Raw genomic sequence first — 15,194 nt, forward strand, 5'->3', positions numbered from 1 at the left:
GGATGCGGAATTGCATGTGAAGCCAGTGTGTTGGCTGTTGGAGCATATGTCCGATTTTTATGTGTGTGCTGTAGTAGTTTAGCGTAATATGTCTGGTCAGCTGTTACCATGTTGTATATTATAAATAATGGTTGTGTTTCTAAATATCTTGTATCTCAACAATAATGTTCAAACATGCGCAAGAGATTTTTCTGCAAGATAATTAGCTTATTGTACTTTGTAATAGTAAAACGCAAGTAGTATCTGCTTTTACTAACAAATCCAACTTCCCTGTTCCCTCTAGGTCCTCCAGTGACGCCTTTCAACTGCAGCGTAGAGGAAGTGACATCAGAAGGCGTGCACGTTGTGTGCCAGCGCAGCGGGGCAGGACAGCAGCAGACATTTTTATTAGAGTTGCAGGATGGCCAGAGCACGCCCATCGTGACAAACTTCACCTCCGGCCAGCCAAGTTTCCGCGTCCACTCACTGAGGCCAGCCACGCGGTACCAGATGGCGCTGTACGGTATCAACGCCAACGGCCGCAGCGAGCCCGTCCATTTGACCGTGTTCACGCTGCCTGTGGGCAGGGGACTGGTCAGCAAAGGTAGATACAAGTTTGCTCATAAAATTGCACTGCTTAATAGAGAACCCTGTTCCTAAGAAGTACTAAACCAACACGCGTGTTGCCATGCTATTAAAATCGATGAGGAATGCATGATGCATTGCAGTTCACTGGAAATTATGCGGGTAGGCAAGGCACGAATAAAGGAAATACTTCCCTGTCCAGGCTTGTGTAATCGCAAACTTTCTGTGAAGAGAACAGAATTGGTGAATTAAGGGAATGGAAGTGTATTGCTTCAGCCTTGATACCCCATACCGGCGTATCAACAACTCAGGATGCTATTGCCTCTGAATCCCGGCTGTCGCCCAACCCGTCTTTCTCACCTTGTACGCAGCAGACACGGAGTGGTCCCTAGGGTCTACCACTCTGTGGGCAGCCGCGCTGAGCGCCGTGGCCGCCTTTCTCATCGTATTCATCGCACTTACGCTGGGCAAGTTCAGGCGGAAGATCCTCTTCAACCGAGGTGAGGTTCAGCTGCTCTATAGACTTGAATCCTGCGCGAATCCTACGTGAGAATTAGCCGGTTTTGCTCGGACACTTGTTTCCATGCCGTGATTTGAATATTCAACGCTGCACGTTTAAGCGCTGATCTCTGGCGCCCTTCTAGTGGGGAGAACAGGTGACATGAGTGCAGAACATAACACCTAATTCATTCTTCCTCAGCTTCTCGCGTCGTTCAATGCGTTATTCATTAAAATCACGCCCTGCGATAAAATTGGATGAGCTTTCCACTCACGGAGATAACTGTCACTGAATGATGGCAACATAAAGAAAAATACGAAGGAATAATTTCTATCGAGAAATCACGCACCAAGAGGTCGGTGCGTGAAGCAAGAGAAAAAAAAAAGGGAAAAAAAGGCATGCATTTTAGGAAGTTTCGCATAGGAAAAAGTTATCTAGCGCAGCAGCCGACCAGCTTTACTATATGCGGCTGGTAACGCAGCGGCCTCTAAAAGTCAGTAAAGAACGCTACGGAAGCACTTGATCCGCTCTGTAAGTCTTACTATTAAAGCCGTTTTTATGTTCCTCTATCTTAAAGTGCAATGAGAGAGAAACAAAAATATGATACGAGAGACCACTGACGTGATATGGGAGATCAGGGGGGCTATTCTGTAAGAGTCCACCTAGTGGAGTGTTCATTTTGGCTATTTCGGATAGGCTGCAGCTGCAGCGAGCGAGAAGGAGACTGGCTGGGGGCACCTGTCTCCTCTTACTCGCGCAGCTGCAGCAAATCAGCAGAGGCCCAAATATACAAACCACTACATGACTTTATAGAATAGCGCCCCCCCCCCCCCCCAGACCTAATCACAATAGAAAAACGTTATTCTTTCAACCCTTCATTAGAAACGTTAGCTAGCCCTAACGAGGCAAAGAACGTTCACCTTTGTGTTTTTATTTCTGTGCATGCAGCTCAAAACGTTTGGAACAGGAATGAAAGGTGAGTACATCCGTGTGTGTCTTGATGTTGAGTTTGTCTTTCCATAACAATAAGGTGAAGTTGTATTGAGGTGTCGACGAGTGCTTCTAGAAGCATAAGTAATTTTCCAGCCATACACATATCAGGCCCTGAACATTATAGTATCTCGATAACAATCTATTTTGATCGTGAGACGAATATACTAGTCCGGCGTTGTTTGCTCACTTTCTCAAGACCAAGGTCAAATTTTTTTGTTATTTCTTTGCTAGTATTATTTCTCGCTGATGAACTTGAAAAGAGTGACGACGCGAAGGTCGTAAGATGTTTTGTTAAACGAAATGATATATTGCAAAAAAAAAAGAAAAGAATAAAGCACTGGTTGAGTCACATGCAGTCATGAGGAGTAATTAGGGTAAAAAAGAAAGATGACAAACTATGAAATAACGAAAAAAGGGAATTAACAATCAAGCATTGTACTAGTTCATTCATCAAATAAATCGGGTACCTTCTGTTCATGTATGTTAGATTATTTTGCTACTAAACTATGCAATTGTCGTTGCCCGAAAGGTAAAAGAAAAGCACCTAAATTTAAGAATTGTAAGTTTGCGCGTATTCGCATCTGTCTCTGGTACACCACCGCGGCTGACACGCTCCCACTTTTTAAACAGTTTTGTGTGCTCTTGTTCACCGCACGGGAGAGAGTCACATTAGAAAATTATGGTGTTAACTGTCACATATTAGAGTATACGCATACTGGAATACCTGTAGGCGTAGATGTAAGCAATAGAATTGGTAGTGGCATCTTTCGATGGGGTATTGTACTAAAGCAAGCAAAAATTTTACTGCCATGCTCGACTGCACTTCATTCGCCTATTGACATAGCAACGTCACGGCAAAAACGAGTTCATTAGGTAGTCATGTCTCGGCCTTTTGTTTCTGGAAAAGGAAGGTCGTGCAACGATGCCGACAATTTCTGAAGTCGTTATGCCACCTCGTCATCCGCAGCGTCACCATTGCCACAGCGCGAACAAAATGAAATAATTACAAGTGTAGCTTACACCGGGATTCGAACCCACTGCACCGAAGCAAGGTCCATTTGCAAGCCGAATGTGCTAACCACTGAGCCATTGCGTTAACAGTCAGTGGTGGGCATGTAGTGCAAAGTTTTATGCATAGAATCTCCCTGCAATAATTACTAGACTGAACTCTCTGGCGCCGCTATCGTTGAGCTGCGATGGGAATAATGGTTAGCACATGGATTTGTCTAATCTCCGTGCTTGTGGCTTCAGACGTTCTTGTGGCTTCGTTTATTACGCTCTATCTGCCTTCATTTAACTAAAATTCAAAGCAATGTGTACTCTTTCTTTTTAACGCAGAAGGCTGCAAAACTCTGCAGACACGCATAATCGCTGCTAATTGCAGCGGCTCCGCTTGTCCGTGCGTCCATGGCGTAATTGTTTTAATATCGGGCTTCTGTGCTAGAGGTCCTGTGTTTTAATCGTGACGCCAGACGATTTTAATAATGTTTATTCAATTATTTCTACCACATCACTTTCTTGAAAATGATCAGTTTGCAAAGTCGCGAAGCCATCGAAAGCAAGACGGACGAAGTTTAGGCAAATCCGTGCACTAATCATAATTCTCATGCTCGCTGAACCGCCCTTCTTAAAGCTATCCCTAGGCATTGGCGCCACAGTTCCCTCTAATAATTGTGTAAACTTTATTGTATTGGGCTCCACACAGACTCTGGGAGCAGTGGAATCTCTGCAGATACTTCCGAAGCCAAAACAGGCAGTACTGTATACAGGGGACGAGGATTACATTATATACATCACCTAGAAATGGTTATTGACAAGATAGGGGTTTGCATGCGGGTGATTATTTATTGTCATGCTCGTAAAAAAAAGCGCCCGCGACCCGAAGGAGACCTACATGACAATGTTGATAAGCCTCGAACATGGCACATGCCCACAGTAGACGATGCGCCGAGAATAAGGTGGTTCAAACGCATCGACAACATCATTTTCAATAGCAACACCGCAGTGACAAATATAGGTATATTGCACAGTAGCTCAAAGAATTCACAGCCGCCAAGTTCCCTATATATCAGCACGGAAAAGATACAGGGAATATTAAATCGCTCAAATTTCACAGGTATACACTTGCCATTTCGCCTGCGGCATCAGTTGCAGTAGAAGTTCTGGCTTCAATGTCCATTAATTCTCAAGCAGGACGCCTCTAAATCGACACATTGGCTATTAAAAGCAAGAAGTCTGAACAAAGCAACTGCTTCCTCACCTGCAGTCCTAAATATTGATTTACACAAATGCCTAATTTAAAAATGGCTTAAGGATACTTTAAATATGAAGATCATCTCAAATGCTACACTGCAGTCACGTCGGGCAGGTAGGTGCATGGTACGTTGTCCCACACAACGATAGCAACAAACAAAAGAGACTGTTTTACGCAAGCTCTCGAAACTTGTTACACTGAGAAGACTATGGGGCTGGGCCTGTTGGTATATAGCGTGAAGAGCGACAAAGCCCAGCCTTCGAAGATGCGTTAACGAGAGGAGAGAAACTGCACAACCACACAAGCTGGGTGGTTGTGCAATTTTCTCCTTTCGTGTACATGTCTTCGAAGGCTGAGTTTTGTCGTTTTTCATGTTACACTGACCCAAACACCGCCTCATATGGATAACACAAACACACACAAAAAAATCCAGCGGATCCCACCCCCTGTGGGAATTGATGTTATGCGAAGCAGTGGCGGGGAGCCCACCAAGTTAATGAAACGGCCATGAGAGCACCAAGACGAAGGCGGCTGTTTCATGACCTACATGACACGCATGTCATGACATTCATGTCATGAGGCCTGAGGAATCCCTTTAGCTACGCCTAAGATACCTTAAGACGAAAGCATTAGGTCATGCTCATGACTATGACTTCGACCATCAACCTTTAGCCTTTTCCCTCACTTAGTACCACATCCGTACCCGTTTCAGTGGTTTTTGAGTGTTAATCTTTTTTCGCTGAGCCATTGTAATTTTTGCTGAGTCATGGTGAAGACTATGACTTCTATCACCATCCTTTAGTGTTTCCTTCACTTAGTAACCACTTCCGAATCCATTTCAGTGGTTTTTGAGTGTTAATACTGTTTCGCTGGGTCATTGTCATTTTAGGCGGCTGTTTCATGACCTACATGACACACATGTCATGATATTCATGTCATGAGGTATAATTTATGTTCGTCATACACACTCTTCTCATACTATTCCAATTTTGGTACATACCAAGTTAACGAAACGACTATGAGAGCAACAAGACGTAGGCGACTAGATAGATAGATAGAGAGATAGATAGATAGATAGATAGATAGATAGATAGATAGATAGATAGATAGATAGATATTGTCAAAGCGGCAAATGTTTGCCAAGAAATGTTTCGCATTTAAAAAGAAAAAGAAACTTGGTGCTTCAAGATTATGAGATCATATTATTTATATCGCAATATGTAAAACCACCTCGAAAAAAATTTTTCCACACAGTGTCGAATACATTTTGATTGAATAAATCTAAGTTACTCAGACAAGGGCAGTCTGAGAATGTGAATGTCTCTCCAAGTACGTAGTTTAAATTCCACAACATGCATTACATTGCCATACGGAAAGGGAGTTATGCACATCACAAAGAACTAAAAGTGAAGTACCATTTCTATTGAGACTATTCTTTCTATTGGCCTACTACCATGCAACTATAATTACATTTTAAATATTATAATAAACATTTCTTTTAATTTAACGTCCTTACTTAAATATATTTCATACGACCTCTCCGATGTTCCCGAACAAACTGCACTAAAGCCGGTGGGTTGTTGTGTGGCTCTCTGAATTGGGCGCACTCAATTTAATAAGAAAAAAGCAAGCAAGCAAAAATAACATGGCAGTTTTCACTGTGGTAAAATACTGGTGTCGCAGTAAATGAGTTCAAACCGAAGGAAGTGCTAAAGTCTGCCGCTTTTTTTATTTTAGTGTAACCCTAATAAATGACGAAAAATTAAGTCATACAAATGTGAGAAACGTGTGCGTTTTTCAGAACAGAAATGAAGTTATAGACTTGTTTTTTTTTAAGTAATAAGAAAGACACCATAGAAAAAAAGCCGGCAGATCCCACGCCCTGTGGGAATCGATGTTATGCGAACCACTGTGCGGGGAGCCTACCAAGTTAACGAAACGACCATGAGAGCAACAAGACGTAGGTGGCTGTTTCATGCCCTACATGACACGCATGTCATCTAGGGCATGTCATGAGTCTTGAGGAGTCTCTTTAGCTAGGCCTAAGAGACCTTAGGGCGAAGGCCTTAGTGATGCTCATGACTATGACTTCAACCATCAATGTTTAGCCTTTTCCTTCACTTAAAGTGTACCACATCCGAACCCATTACATTGGTTTTTGAGTGGTAAACTTCGTAGTCATGACAATGAGTTCTACCACAATCTTTTAGTGTTTCCTTCACTTAGTGCCAACGTCCGAACCCATTTCAGTGGTTTTTGAGTGTTAATCGCTTTTTCGCTGAGTCATTGTCATTTTTGCTGAGTCATGCTCATGACTGTGACTTTTGCCACCATCCATTAGTGTTTCCTTCACTTTGTACCCAGGTCCGAATCCATTTGAGTTATTTTTGAGTGCTAATCTTCTTTTTTGCTGAGTCATTGTCATTTTACTCAGTTATGATCAAGACTATGACTTCTACCATCATCTTTTAGTGTTTCCTTCACTTATAACTCGCGTCAGACCCCATTTCAGTAATTTTTCAGTGCTAATCTTTTTTTCGCTCAGTCATTGTCATTTTTACTCTGTCATGGTCATGACTATGACTTCTACCATCATCCTTTAGTGTTTCCTTCGCTTAGTGCCCTCGTCCGGACAAATTTCAATGACTTTTGAATGTTAATCTTTTTTTTTTGGCTGGGTCATTGTCTTGACCTACATGACACGCATGTCATGACATTTATGTCATGACCTATCACTTATGTTCGTCATACACTCCTGTCATACGATGCCAATTTTGGTACCTACCAAGTTAACGAACCATGATAGCACCAAGACGTAGGCGGCTCTTTTATGACCTACATGACCCACATGTCATGACATTTATGTCATGACATATCATTTATGCTTTTCATGTACTCTTGTCATAGTATGCTAATTTTGGTGCATATCAAGTTAACGAGACGACCGTGAGAACACAGACATAGGCGGCTAGATAGATGGATACGGTCAAAGTAGCAAATGTTCGCCAAGAAATGTTTCGCATTTAAAAGAAAAGGAAGTCAATCAACTGCAACAGACACCCATACTTTGAATTGCAAAGAAAGATAGATTAATATAAGGAAGGCAGGTATGTTAACCAGTCAAGAGTGCGGTTTGCTACTCTACGCTGGGGTAAAGGAGACGGGGAAGATAAAGAAGGGGGGGGAGAGAGGGTATGGAGACGTGCACCCACCGGTTGGGGGTATGGAGACGTGCACCCACCGTACTACAGAGTAAAAGGTGCTCGTACAAACCAGACGCTCTCAGAAAGCACAAAAGTGCTTTCACCGCCTTCTGAGCCCATGATCGGTGGCGACGGTGTTCTTGTATAATCTGTTCACTCAGAGAACGACCATCTAGTATCTTGAATGCGTTAATCACATATTGTATTTCTGCTTCAAATTGAGGACAGCGACACAATAAGCGGTCAATGTTCTCCTCGCAACGGCAGACATCACGTGCAGGACTGTCAGCCATACCAATTAGTGTTAGTTTTGTAGCGAGAGCTACGCTGGCTGTAATCTCGCCGTTTCGCTGTGGCCGGTGGCCGCACCGCGAGCTCAGCCGTTGCCTAGCAACCGCCACAGCTGGCAGCGCCGCTCGCCGCGCCATCTGGCATGACGTCAGAGGAGGATCCGGCGTTGCATCGTATATTGTCACGGGTCAACGCGAACAAGAGACCACACGTTGAACAAGACGGCGGAGCAGGTACAGAATCACCAGCACAAAGACATCTTCTTCGTCTTCGAACACCCTGTCCTACTACTCAGAGTCAGTTAATGCATATACTGTCATCGTCGTTTAAACGTCTATAGATAGAGTACGCGTCATTTGCTCTCTCTCTCCAAAAGAGCATCGCCTCGATGCTAGACAATAAAGTTCGCTTGGTGAAAACGAAAGTCCCTCGTACAGTCACTCGCTGACGTAGGGCTTCATGCGCACTACGTGCACAAGTTCAGAACGGTGTTGGCGGCGCCTTGTGCAGTGAGGGCTATCTGGAACGACCTCGTATGTGACGTCACTTAGCCGACGCAGCACTTTATAGGGTCCGAAATATCGCCTCAGAAGCTTCTCGGATAGTCCCCGTTTTCGTATAGGCGTCCAGACCCATACTCTTTCATCGGTTTCATAAGTTACAGGCCTATGATGGGCATTATAGCGACCTGCATCGTATGCTTGCTGCTGGTGTATTCGCACGCGTGCGAGCTGCCTGGCTTCTTCTGCACGTTGCGTAAACGCATCGGCATCCGTGTCAATGTCGTCAGGTTCGTGTGGTAGCATGGCGTCGAGCATCGTCCTTACTTCACGTCCGTGTACAAGGCTGAATGGAGTCATCCGTGTAGTTTCTTGTTTAGCCGTGTTATAAGCAAACGTGATATAAGGCAGAATCTCGTCCCAATCGTTGTGCTCTATATTCACGTACATGGAAAGCATGTCTTCGAGTGTTTTGTTCAGGCGCTCTGTTAGTCCGTTTGTTTGTGGATGGTAGGCTGTTGTCTTTCGGTGACTTGTGCCACTGAGCATCAGGACGTTATCTAAAAGCGCGGCTGTGAATGCGGTGCCTCGGTCTGTTATGACGATGGTTGGTGCGCCATGTCTTAGCACAACATTCTCTATGAAAAATCGGGCCACCTCTGCTGCTGTGCCTCTCTGGATAGCTTTTGTTTCGGCGTAGCGAGTGAGATAGTCAGTTGCTACAATAACCCAGCGGTTACCACTAGTAGAGGTAGGAAGCGGACCCAAGAGGTCCATTCCGATCTGGTCAAATGGTGTTTGCGGTACCTGAACGGGTTGTAGCAAACCGGCTGGTTTCGTTGGAGGTGACTTGCGCCGCTGGCACTCTAGGCAGGTCCGAACGTGATGTTTCACGGCAACGGGCAGTCCTGGCCAATAATATCTTTGTCGCACTCTGTTCAGTGTCCGCGTATATCCTAGATGCCCAGAAGTGACCTCGTTGTGGCATGCTTCCAGTACTTCACTACGAAGAGCAGTAGGAACGACGAGCAAATAGCTTGATCCGCTCGATGAGAAGTTCATTTTGTATAGGACTTTGTTCCTTAAGCAAAATGATGACAATCCTCTTGCGAAAGCTTTAGGTGCTGTCCTAGTTCGTCCGTCCAAGAAATTAATCAGGTCAAGCAACTCAGGGTCGTCACGTTGTTGTTGTGCGATGGTAGACGTGTCGAGAAGACCAAGGAATGCTGTTTCCTCTTCATCGGTCAAAGGAGCTGACTCAATGGGTGACCGAGACAGGCAGTCAGCGTCGGTATGCCGTTTCCCTGACTTGTGCAGGACCGTCATATCAAACTCTTGCAGTCTCAGGCTCCAACGTGCTAATCGCCCGGAAGGATCTTTCAGATTTGTGAGCCAGCAAAGCGAATGATGGTCGCTGATAACGTCGAAGTGGCGACCGTACAAATAAGGGCGAAATTTTGTAACCGCCCATACCACTGCGAGGCACTCTTTCTCAGTTGTAGAGTAATTTACTTCTGCGCGTGACAGCGTTCTGCTTGCATAAGCGATCACTCTTTCTGTGTCCTCCTGGCACTGCCCAAGCACAGCTCCGAGACCAACATTGCTGGCATCAGTGTGAAGCATTGTCGGAGCTGTCTCGTCAAAGTGGGCAAGCACAGGGGGCGTTTGTAACCGGTTCCGCAAATCATGAAATGCAGCTTGCTGTTCGTCACCCCATACAAACGCAACGTCATCTCTCGTGAGGCGAGTTAACGGCGACGCAATGCGAGCAAAGTCTGCAATAAACCGCCGATAATATGCGCAGAGGCCGAGGAAGCGCCTGACAGCCTTTTTATCTGAAGGAACAGGGAACTGTGCGACAGCGGCAATTTTTTTAGGATCCGGGCGGACTCCCGCGTGGCTGACGACATGGCCAAGGAACTCTAGCTCCTCAAAGCAAAAGTGGCATTTCTCAGGCTTTAGGGTGAGGCCGGCGGACCGTATAGACTGCAGAACTGCTTCGAGCCGTTCAAGGTGCTCTTTAAACGTTGCGGAAAACACTATGACGTCGTCGAGATAGACTAAGCAGGTTTTCCACTTCATCCCCGAAAGCACGGTATCCATAAGCCGTTGAAAAGTAGCAGGTGCAGAGCACAAGCCGAAAGGCAAGACCTTAAATTCGTATAGTCCATCTGGCGTGACAAAAGCGGTTTTCTCACGGTCTCTCGGGTCTACTTCAATTTGCCAATACCCGCTTTTTAAGTCCATGGAGGAGAAATAACGAGCGTTTCGAAGCCTATCAAGTGAATCGTCTATGCGGGGAAGCGGATACACGTCTTTTTTTGTCACCTGATTTAGCTTTCGATAATCCACACAAAAACGTAGGCTGCCGTCCTTCTTCTTTACCAAAACTACAGGTGATGCCCAGGGGCTCTTGGAAGGCTGAATCACATCGTCTTCAAGCATTTGGTTTACCTGCTGCTGTATCGCTTCACGTTCTTTTGGGGCCACACGATAAGGGTTTTGGTGAATCGGTCTCGCTTCGTCCTCTGTGATTATGCGGTGCTTGGTTAGGGGCGTTCGACCGACTCTTGACGTCGTCGCAAAGCAGTCGTGGAGTTCGGCCAGTAGCGCAAGAAGTCGTTCTCGCTCACGTTGCGGTAAAGTAGTGTTAACGTCAAGCACAGGTGCTGGGTCTTGCGCATGCGCTTCTTCTAGTACTGAAAAGCACCCACGAACATCAGCGACATCGTCAAAATAGGCGACAGCCGTTCCCTTTGGTAGGTGCCGTCGCTCTGTGCTAAAATTGGTCAACAACAGGTTCGTGCGCCCATCGGTGACATTTACGATTCCTCGTGCAACGGCGATACCGTGAGTAAATAACAAGGGGGTTACTTGGTCTGCAACTCCTTCACAATCAAACGGTACGTCACATGCGACCGAACAAGGACACATGACCGAGGTGGGACGATCACGTCGTTTTCGATTAGACGACAGGCGTTGCGTTTCGGCGATAAGCAGTGAATTAAATCCGGTGTCCTGTGAAACGTAACCAAGCGGTCCGGGATGTTGATTATGGCGTCGTATTCCCGTAGAAAATCCATGCCTATGATTAAATCTTTACAGCATGGTGCAAGAACGACGAAAGTTGCCACGAAGGACGAACCTCCTATGGTGACTCTCGCCGTGCAGCGACCAGCAGGCGTGAGCAGTTGGCCGCCCGCAGTCCTTATATGAGGTCCGGTCCAGGGAGTTTTTACTTTCTTAAGGCGAACGGCTAGAGCTTGACTCATTATCGAATAATCGGCACCAGTGTCGACTAGCGCTGTCACTTGCAGTCCGTCAACTGAAACAATAATATCGGCGCTCACAATTTCGTCGGTGTTAGAGTTTGTCGGCTTCACGGCGTCCTGCGGCGGGATTATTGGGGGTTTTTCATCGTCTTGTTGGCCCGCAACCATACCCCCAGAGGTCGCCGCCGTTAGTTTCCCCGGCGTGGACTGGGCGACCTTCGTCCCCGGAGGTCAGCAAAAGTACGTCCATTCGGTGCAGATGAATGAGCAGGGGACGGAGAGCGCGACCGCCGGCCAAAATCGGTCTGGTGGTTGGACTGAGAGTCGTCGTTCAGAGTGCGCGTCGCGGGTGCACCTTGAAAAGCAGCGTCGTCGCGGCGTAGCATGTGGTCGTCACTGGTGCGTCGACCGTCAGACCAGGATTGATAAGGTCGAAATGAGGCATCGCGGTACCAGCAATGACGTGAGACATGGCCGATGCCTCCGCAGTGATAGCAGAGGGGGCGCCTAGTGACAGTGCGCCATACGTCCGTTCTTCGAAATTGCGGCCGCCTCGAAGGCTCGTCTTGTGGCGGTGACCAAAATGCAGCTGACGGCGGCTGGCGGTAGGACGGGATCGGCACAACGGGCGGATGTCTCAAAGGTTCCTCTGTCGGTGATGACCATGGTGTGGCCCTCGGTGGCTGATGGTGCGACCGCATGGGCGTCATAGCTGGTTGACGTCGGACAACGTCGGCGTAACTTAGGGGGCGCTGCTCATGAACAGGATCGCCTGCCGAGAATGTGTAACTTAGGGGGCGCTGCTCGTGAACAGGATCGCTTGCCGAAAACGCTTGTCTAACTTCATCACGGACGATTTCAGCGACTGATGCCATGGGTGGGCCCACTGCCGGTGTCCAGAGCTTCTGAAGTTCTTCGCGAAGAATCTCCCGAATTAGATCACGGAGGGAGTTCTGACTGGTAACGGTCATTGCGGCGGAGTGGATAGGAGTGCTGGTGGGCAAGCGATCGTACTGCCTGCCTCTTAGATGGAGTGCGCGTTCAATACCAGTGGCTTCCTTTATAAAATCAGCCACGGTACTCGGTGGATTGCGCACAAGTCCGGCGAATAGTTCTTCTTTTACGCCACGCATAAGGTAGCGCAACTTCTTTTCCTCAGTCATGTGAGGGTCAGCTCTACGACACAGGCGGGCCATGTCCTCGGCAAACATTGCCACAGTTTCATTTGGTTTCTGGAACCGCAACTCAATTAGTTGCTGGGCACGATCCCGTCGATCAACACTCGCAAATGTCTCAGTGAGCTGATGTTGGAAATCATTCCACGTGGTGATGTTGGCTTCACGGTTCTCAAACCACGTGCGAGCACTACCGTCGAGGGAGAAATAGGCGTGGGAGAGCTTTTGTTGAACAGTCCACCCATTGACCTTGGCAACACGTTCGTACTGGTCAAGCCAGTCTTCAACGTCTTCATGCGCGCCACCATGAAAGCGATCGGGAACCAGTGGTTGCAGAAGGGTTACCTGGGACGGACTGTGAGTAGAGCTGTCTTCCGGAACTCGTGGAACCTGTGGCGGGCTGGTGGTCGCCATTGACAGAGGTAGACAGGGCTCGGAAGAGCGTTCTTGCAGGGGGTTGAGCTCGGGAGCAAGGCCTAGCAACCGCCGACTGAAGCGATGCACAGGAGTTATTGGAGATGGGCTAGATGAACGGCTTCCGGGAGGAGTGTGGATCATAAGGCGGGGTTGTGTACCCAGCACCTCCACCAGTGTCACGGGTCAACGCGAACAAGAGACCACACGTTGAACAAGACGGCGGAGCAGGTACAGAATCACCAGCACAAAGACATCTTCTTCGTCTTCGAACACCCTGTCCTACTACTCAGAGTCAGTTAATGCATATACTGTCATCGTCGTTTAAACGTCTATAGATAGAGTACGCGTCAATATATAGAAGGGGCGGCTCGGTAGGATTCGTCGGCAGATATGGAAAGTGAGTCGGAGAGACTGAAAGAAGCCAGGCTTCGTCGTCGGAACGAAACCAAGAGGAGGCAGCGAGCCGAGGAGACGGAGGAAGAACGAGCCGCACGCCTCGAGAACCGTCGTAAGCATGAAGTGGCCGTGGAAGTGGATTCAGATGAGGATAGCACCCGAAACGTGTGCAAATCACTGGACGACAACCCCTTATCCTCCCGCCTCACCAACCATCGGTCCATCTTTGTGGCAATTGAGAAACAACAAGATGAATACTTTCAAAATAAATACGTTACACTTTAAAAATGTCTAGTCTTTAATGCAACCATGTCTTAATGAGAGGTAACAACCAAACCTAAACACTCAGGCATACGAAGCTAAACGATAAAGATGTAACCGTAGAGAGAACCAAGCTAAACGATAAGATTCACCGTACCTCTCGCTACGCACACGCAGGCATAACTGAGTTAAGCCACAGCCAAATATTTAGTTCTTGCTAGTATAAAGCACCTTTAACATTTTGCATTGCCAAAGTATTAAAGGTGCTTTATACTAGCAAGAACGACTTTCGAGCATGATCCCGTCTGGGTTTAGACACTGCCACAATACTCAAACGTAAACAACACAGGGTGCAGGAAATGAGTGTGTGCAAGTGACAGACATTATTAACGACACAATTTCTCTTAGGCTAGGAGGACTGCGACGCATTGTCATGGCCGTCAGCCAGGTATTGAAATGCGTAGGCGATGTGATTGCTGCATCTGAGCGTGCCACATGCTTTAGACATGCTGTTGTCAAAAAGCGGGCCTCGGTCGATACTGAAATATACAGGCACATATTTTTACGGGCAGCCAAAAAGCGACAACCTTTGAACGAGGCCTGATCAGAAGCACCTACGAGGTACAGTCGTTTTTCTTCTCCGTTTCTCGCTGGGGTTTTGCCCATTCGCTGCGTGAAACAGTACTAGGAGTTAAGAGAGGCACTAAATTTCACAAAATACTACTCTAGGCTTCCAACTCTTTTCGCTTGCAAGGGAGATTTATGAGGCAAAACTCGGGAGCAGGCGTGCGACAAGTTTGGTGCAAGCAGCGGGTCCCGCGGGCTGCTTGTTTAAGCGAGACAGATGCCGACAACTGGAATAAAATGCCACAGACAGGGCGCATTTTGAGAGAGTTATAAAGAGAGAAAGGAAGCGAGAGAAAGAGGGCAGGCTTTCACGCTCTCGTAGCTACTAGAACAGCAGCGGCTTCGACTTCGTCCTACAGGACGTGGGGGTCTGGAACGGAGCAACAACCGGGAGGCAACGTTTTGGACCCGCATGGAGTTTTGGGGGCCATTATGCAAACGCGTGACGCGGCGAGGAAAACGTGTCAGACCTGGCGACTAGAGAGGCAGGGCCAACGTGAGAGCGCTGTGGTGGCCACGCGTCTGCGAGTCATTAGGCTCGCGAGCGGTCATTTGAAGCTTCGAGGCTCTGACGTCCGTCTAGGCAAGGCGGGGGCTAGTGCGGCTTCTCCGGCGCTTAAATGGGCCGGAACACAGCAAAGCGAATCTCCAGGGCCAGGCTCGGACCTGAGAGGAAAAGGGGTGAGCGAAAAGCGGGGGAGGGAATAAAGACTAAGGAGAGAGAGTGAGTGTAATGCCAGGC

At 47.3% G+C, this 15,194-nt stretch overlaps 1 protein-coding gene across 2 annotated transcripts in view; it reads left to right on the forward strand.

Annotated features, from left to right (window-relative positions):
- LOC119440670 (hemicentin-2-like) overlaps nucleotides 1-15,194 on the forward strand; it is a 258,948-nt gene that overhangs the window by 230,467 nt on the left and 13,287 nt on the right. Inside the window, exons 8-10 of one of the 2 annotated variants that reach the window (XM_049662189.1) lie at nucleotides 284-583; nucleotides 936-1,064; nucleotides 2,012-2,039. In XM_049662189.1, coding sequence (XP_049518146.1) covers nucleotides 284-583; nucleotides 936-1,064; nucleotides 2,012-2,039 — 457 coding nt within the window. The remainder of the gene's footprint in view (nucleotides 1-283; nucleotides 584-935; nucleotides 1,065-2,011; nucleotides 2,040-15,194) is intronic. The other variant, XM_049662190.1, reaches the window with a different exon arrangement.

The sequence above is a fragment of the Dermacentor silvarum genome, chromosome 2, assembly GCF_013339745.2.
Source record: "Dermacentor silvarum isolate Dsil-2018 chromosome 2, BIME_Dsil_1.4, whole genome shotgun sequence".
Taxonomy (NCBI): domain Eukaryota; kingdom Metazoa; phylum Arthropoda; class Arachnida; order Ixodida; family Ixodidae; genus Dermacentor; species Dermacentor silvarum.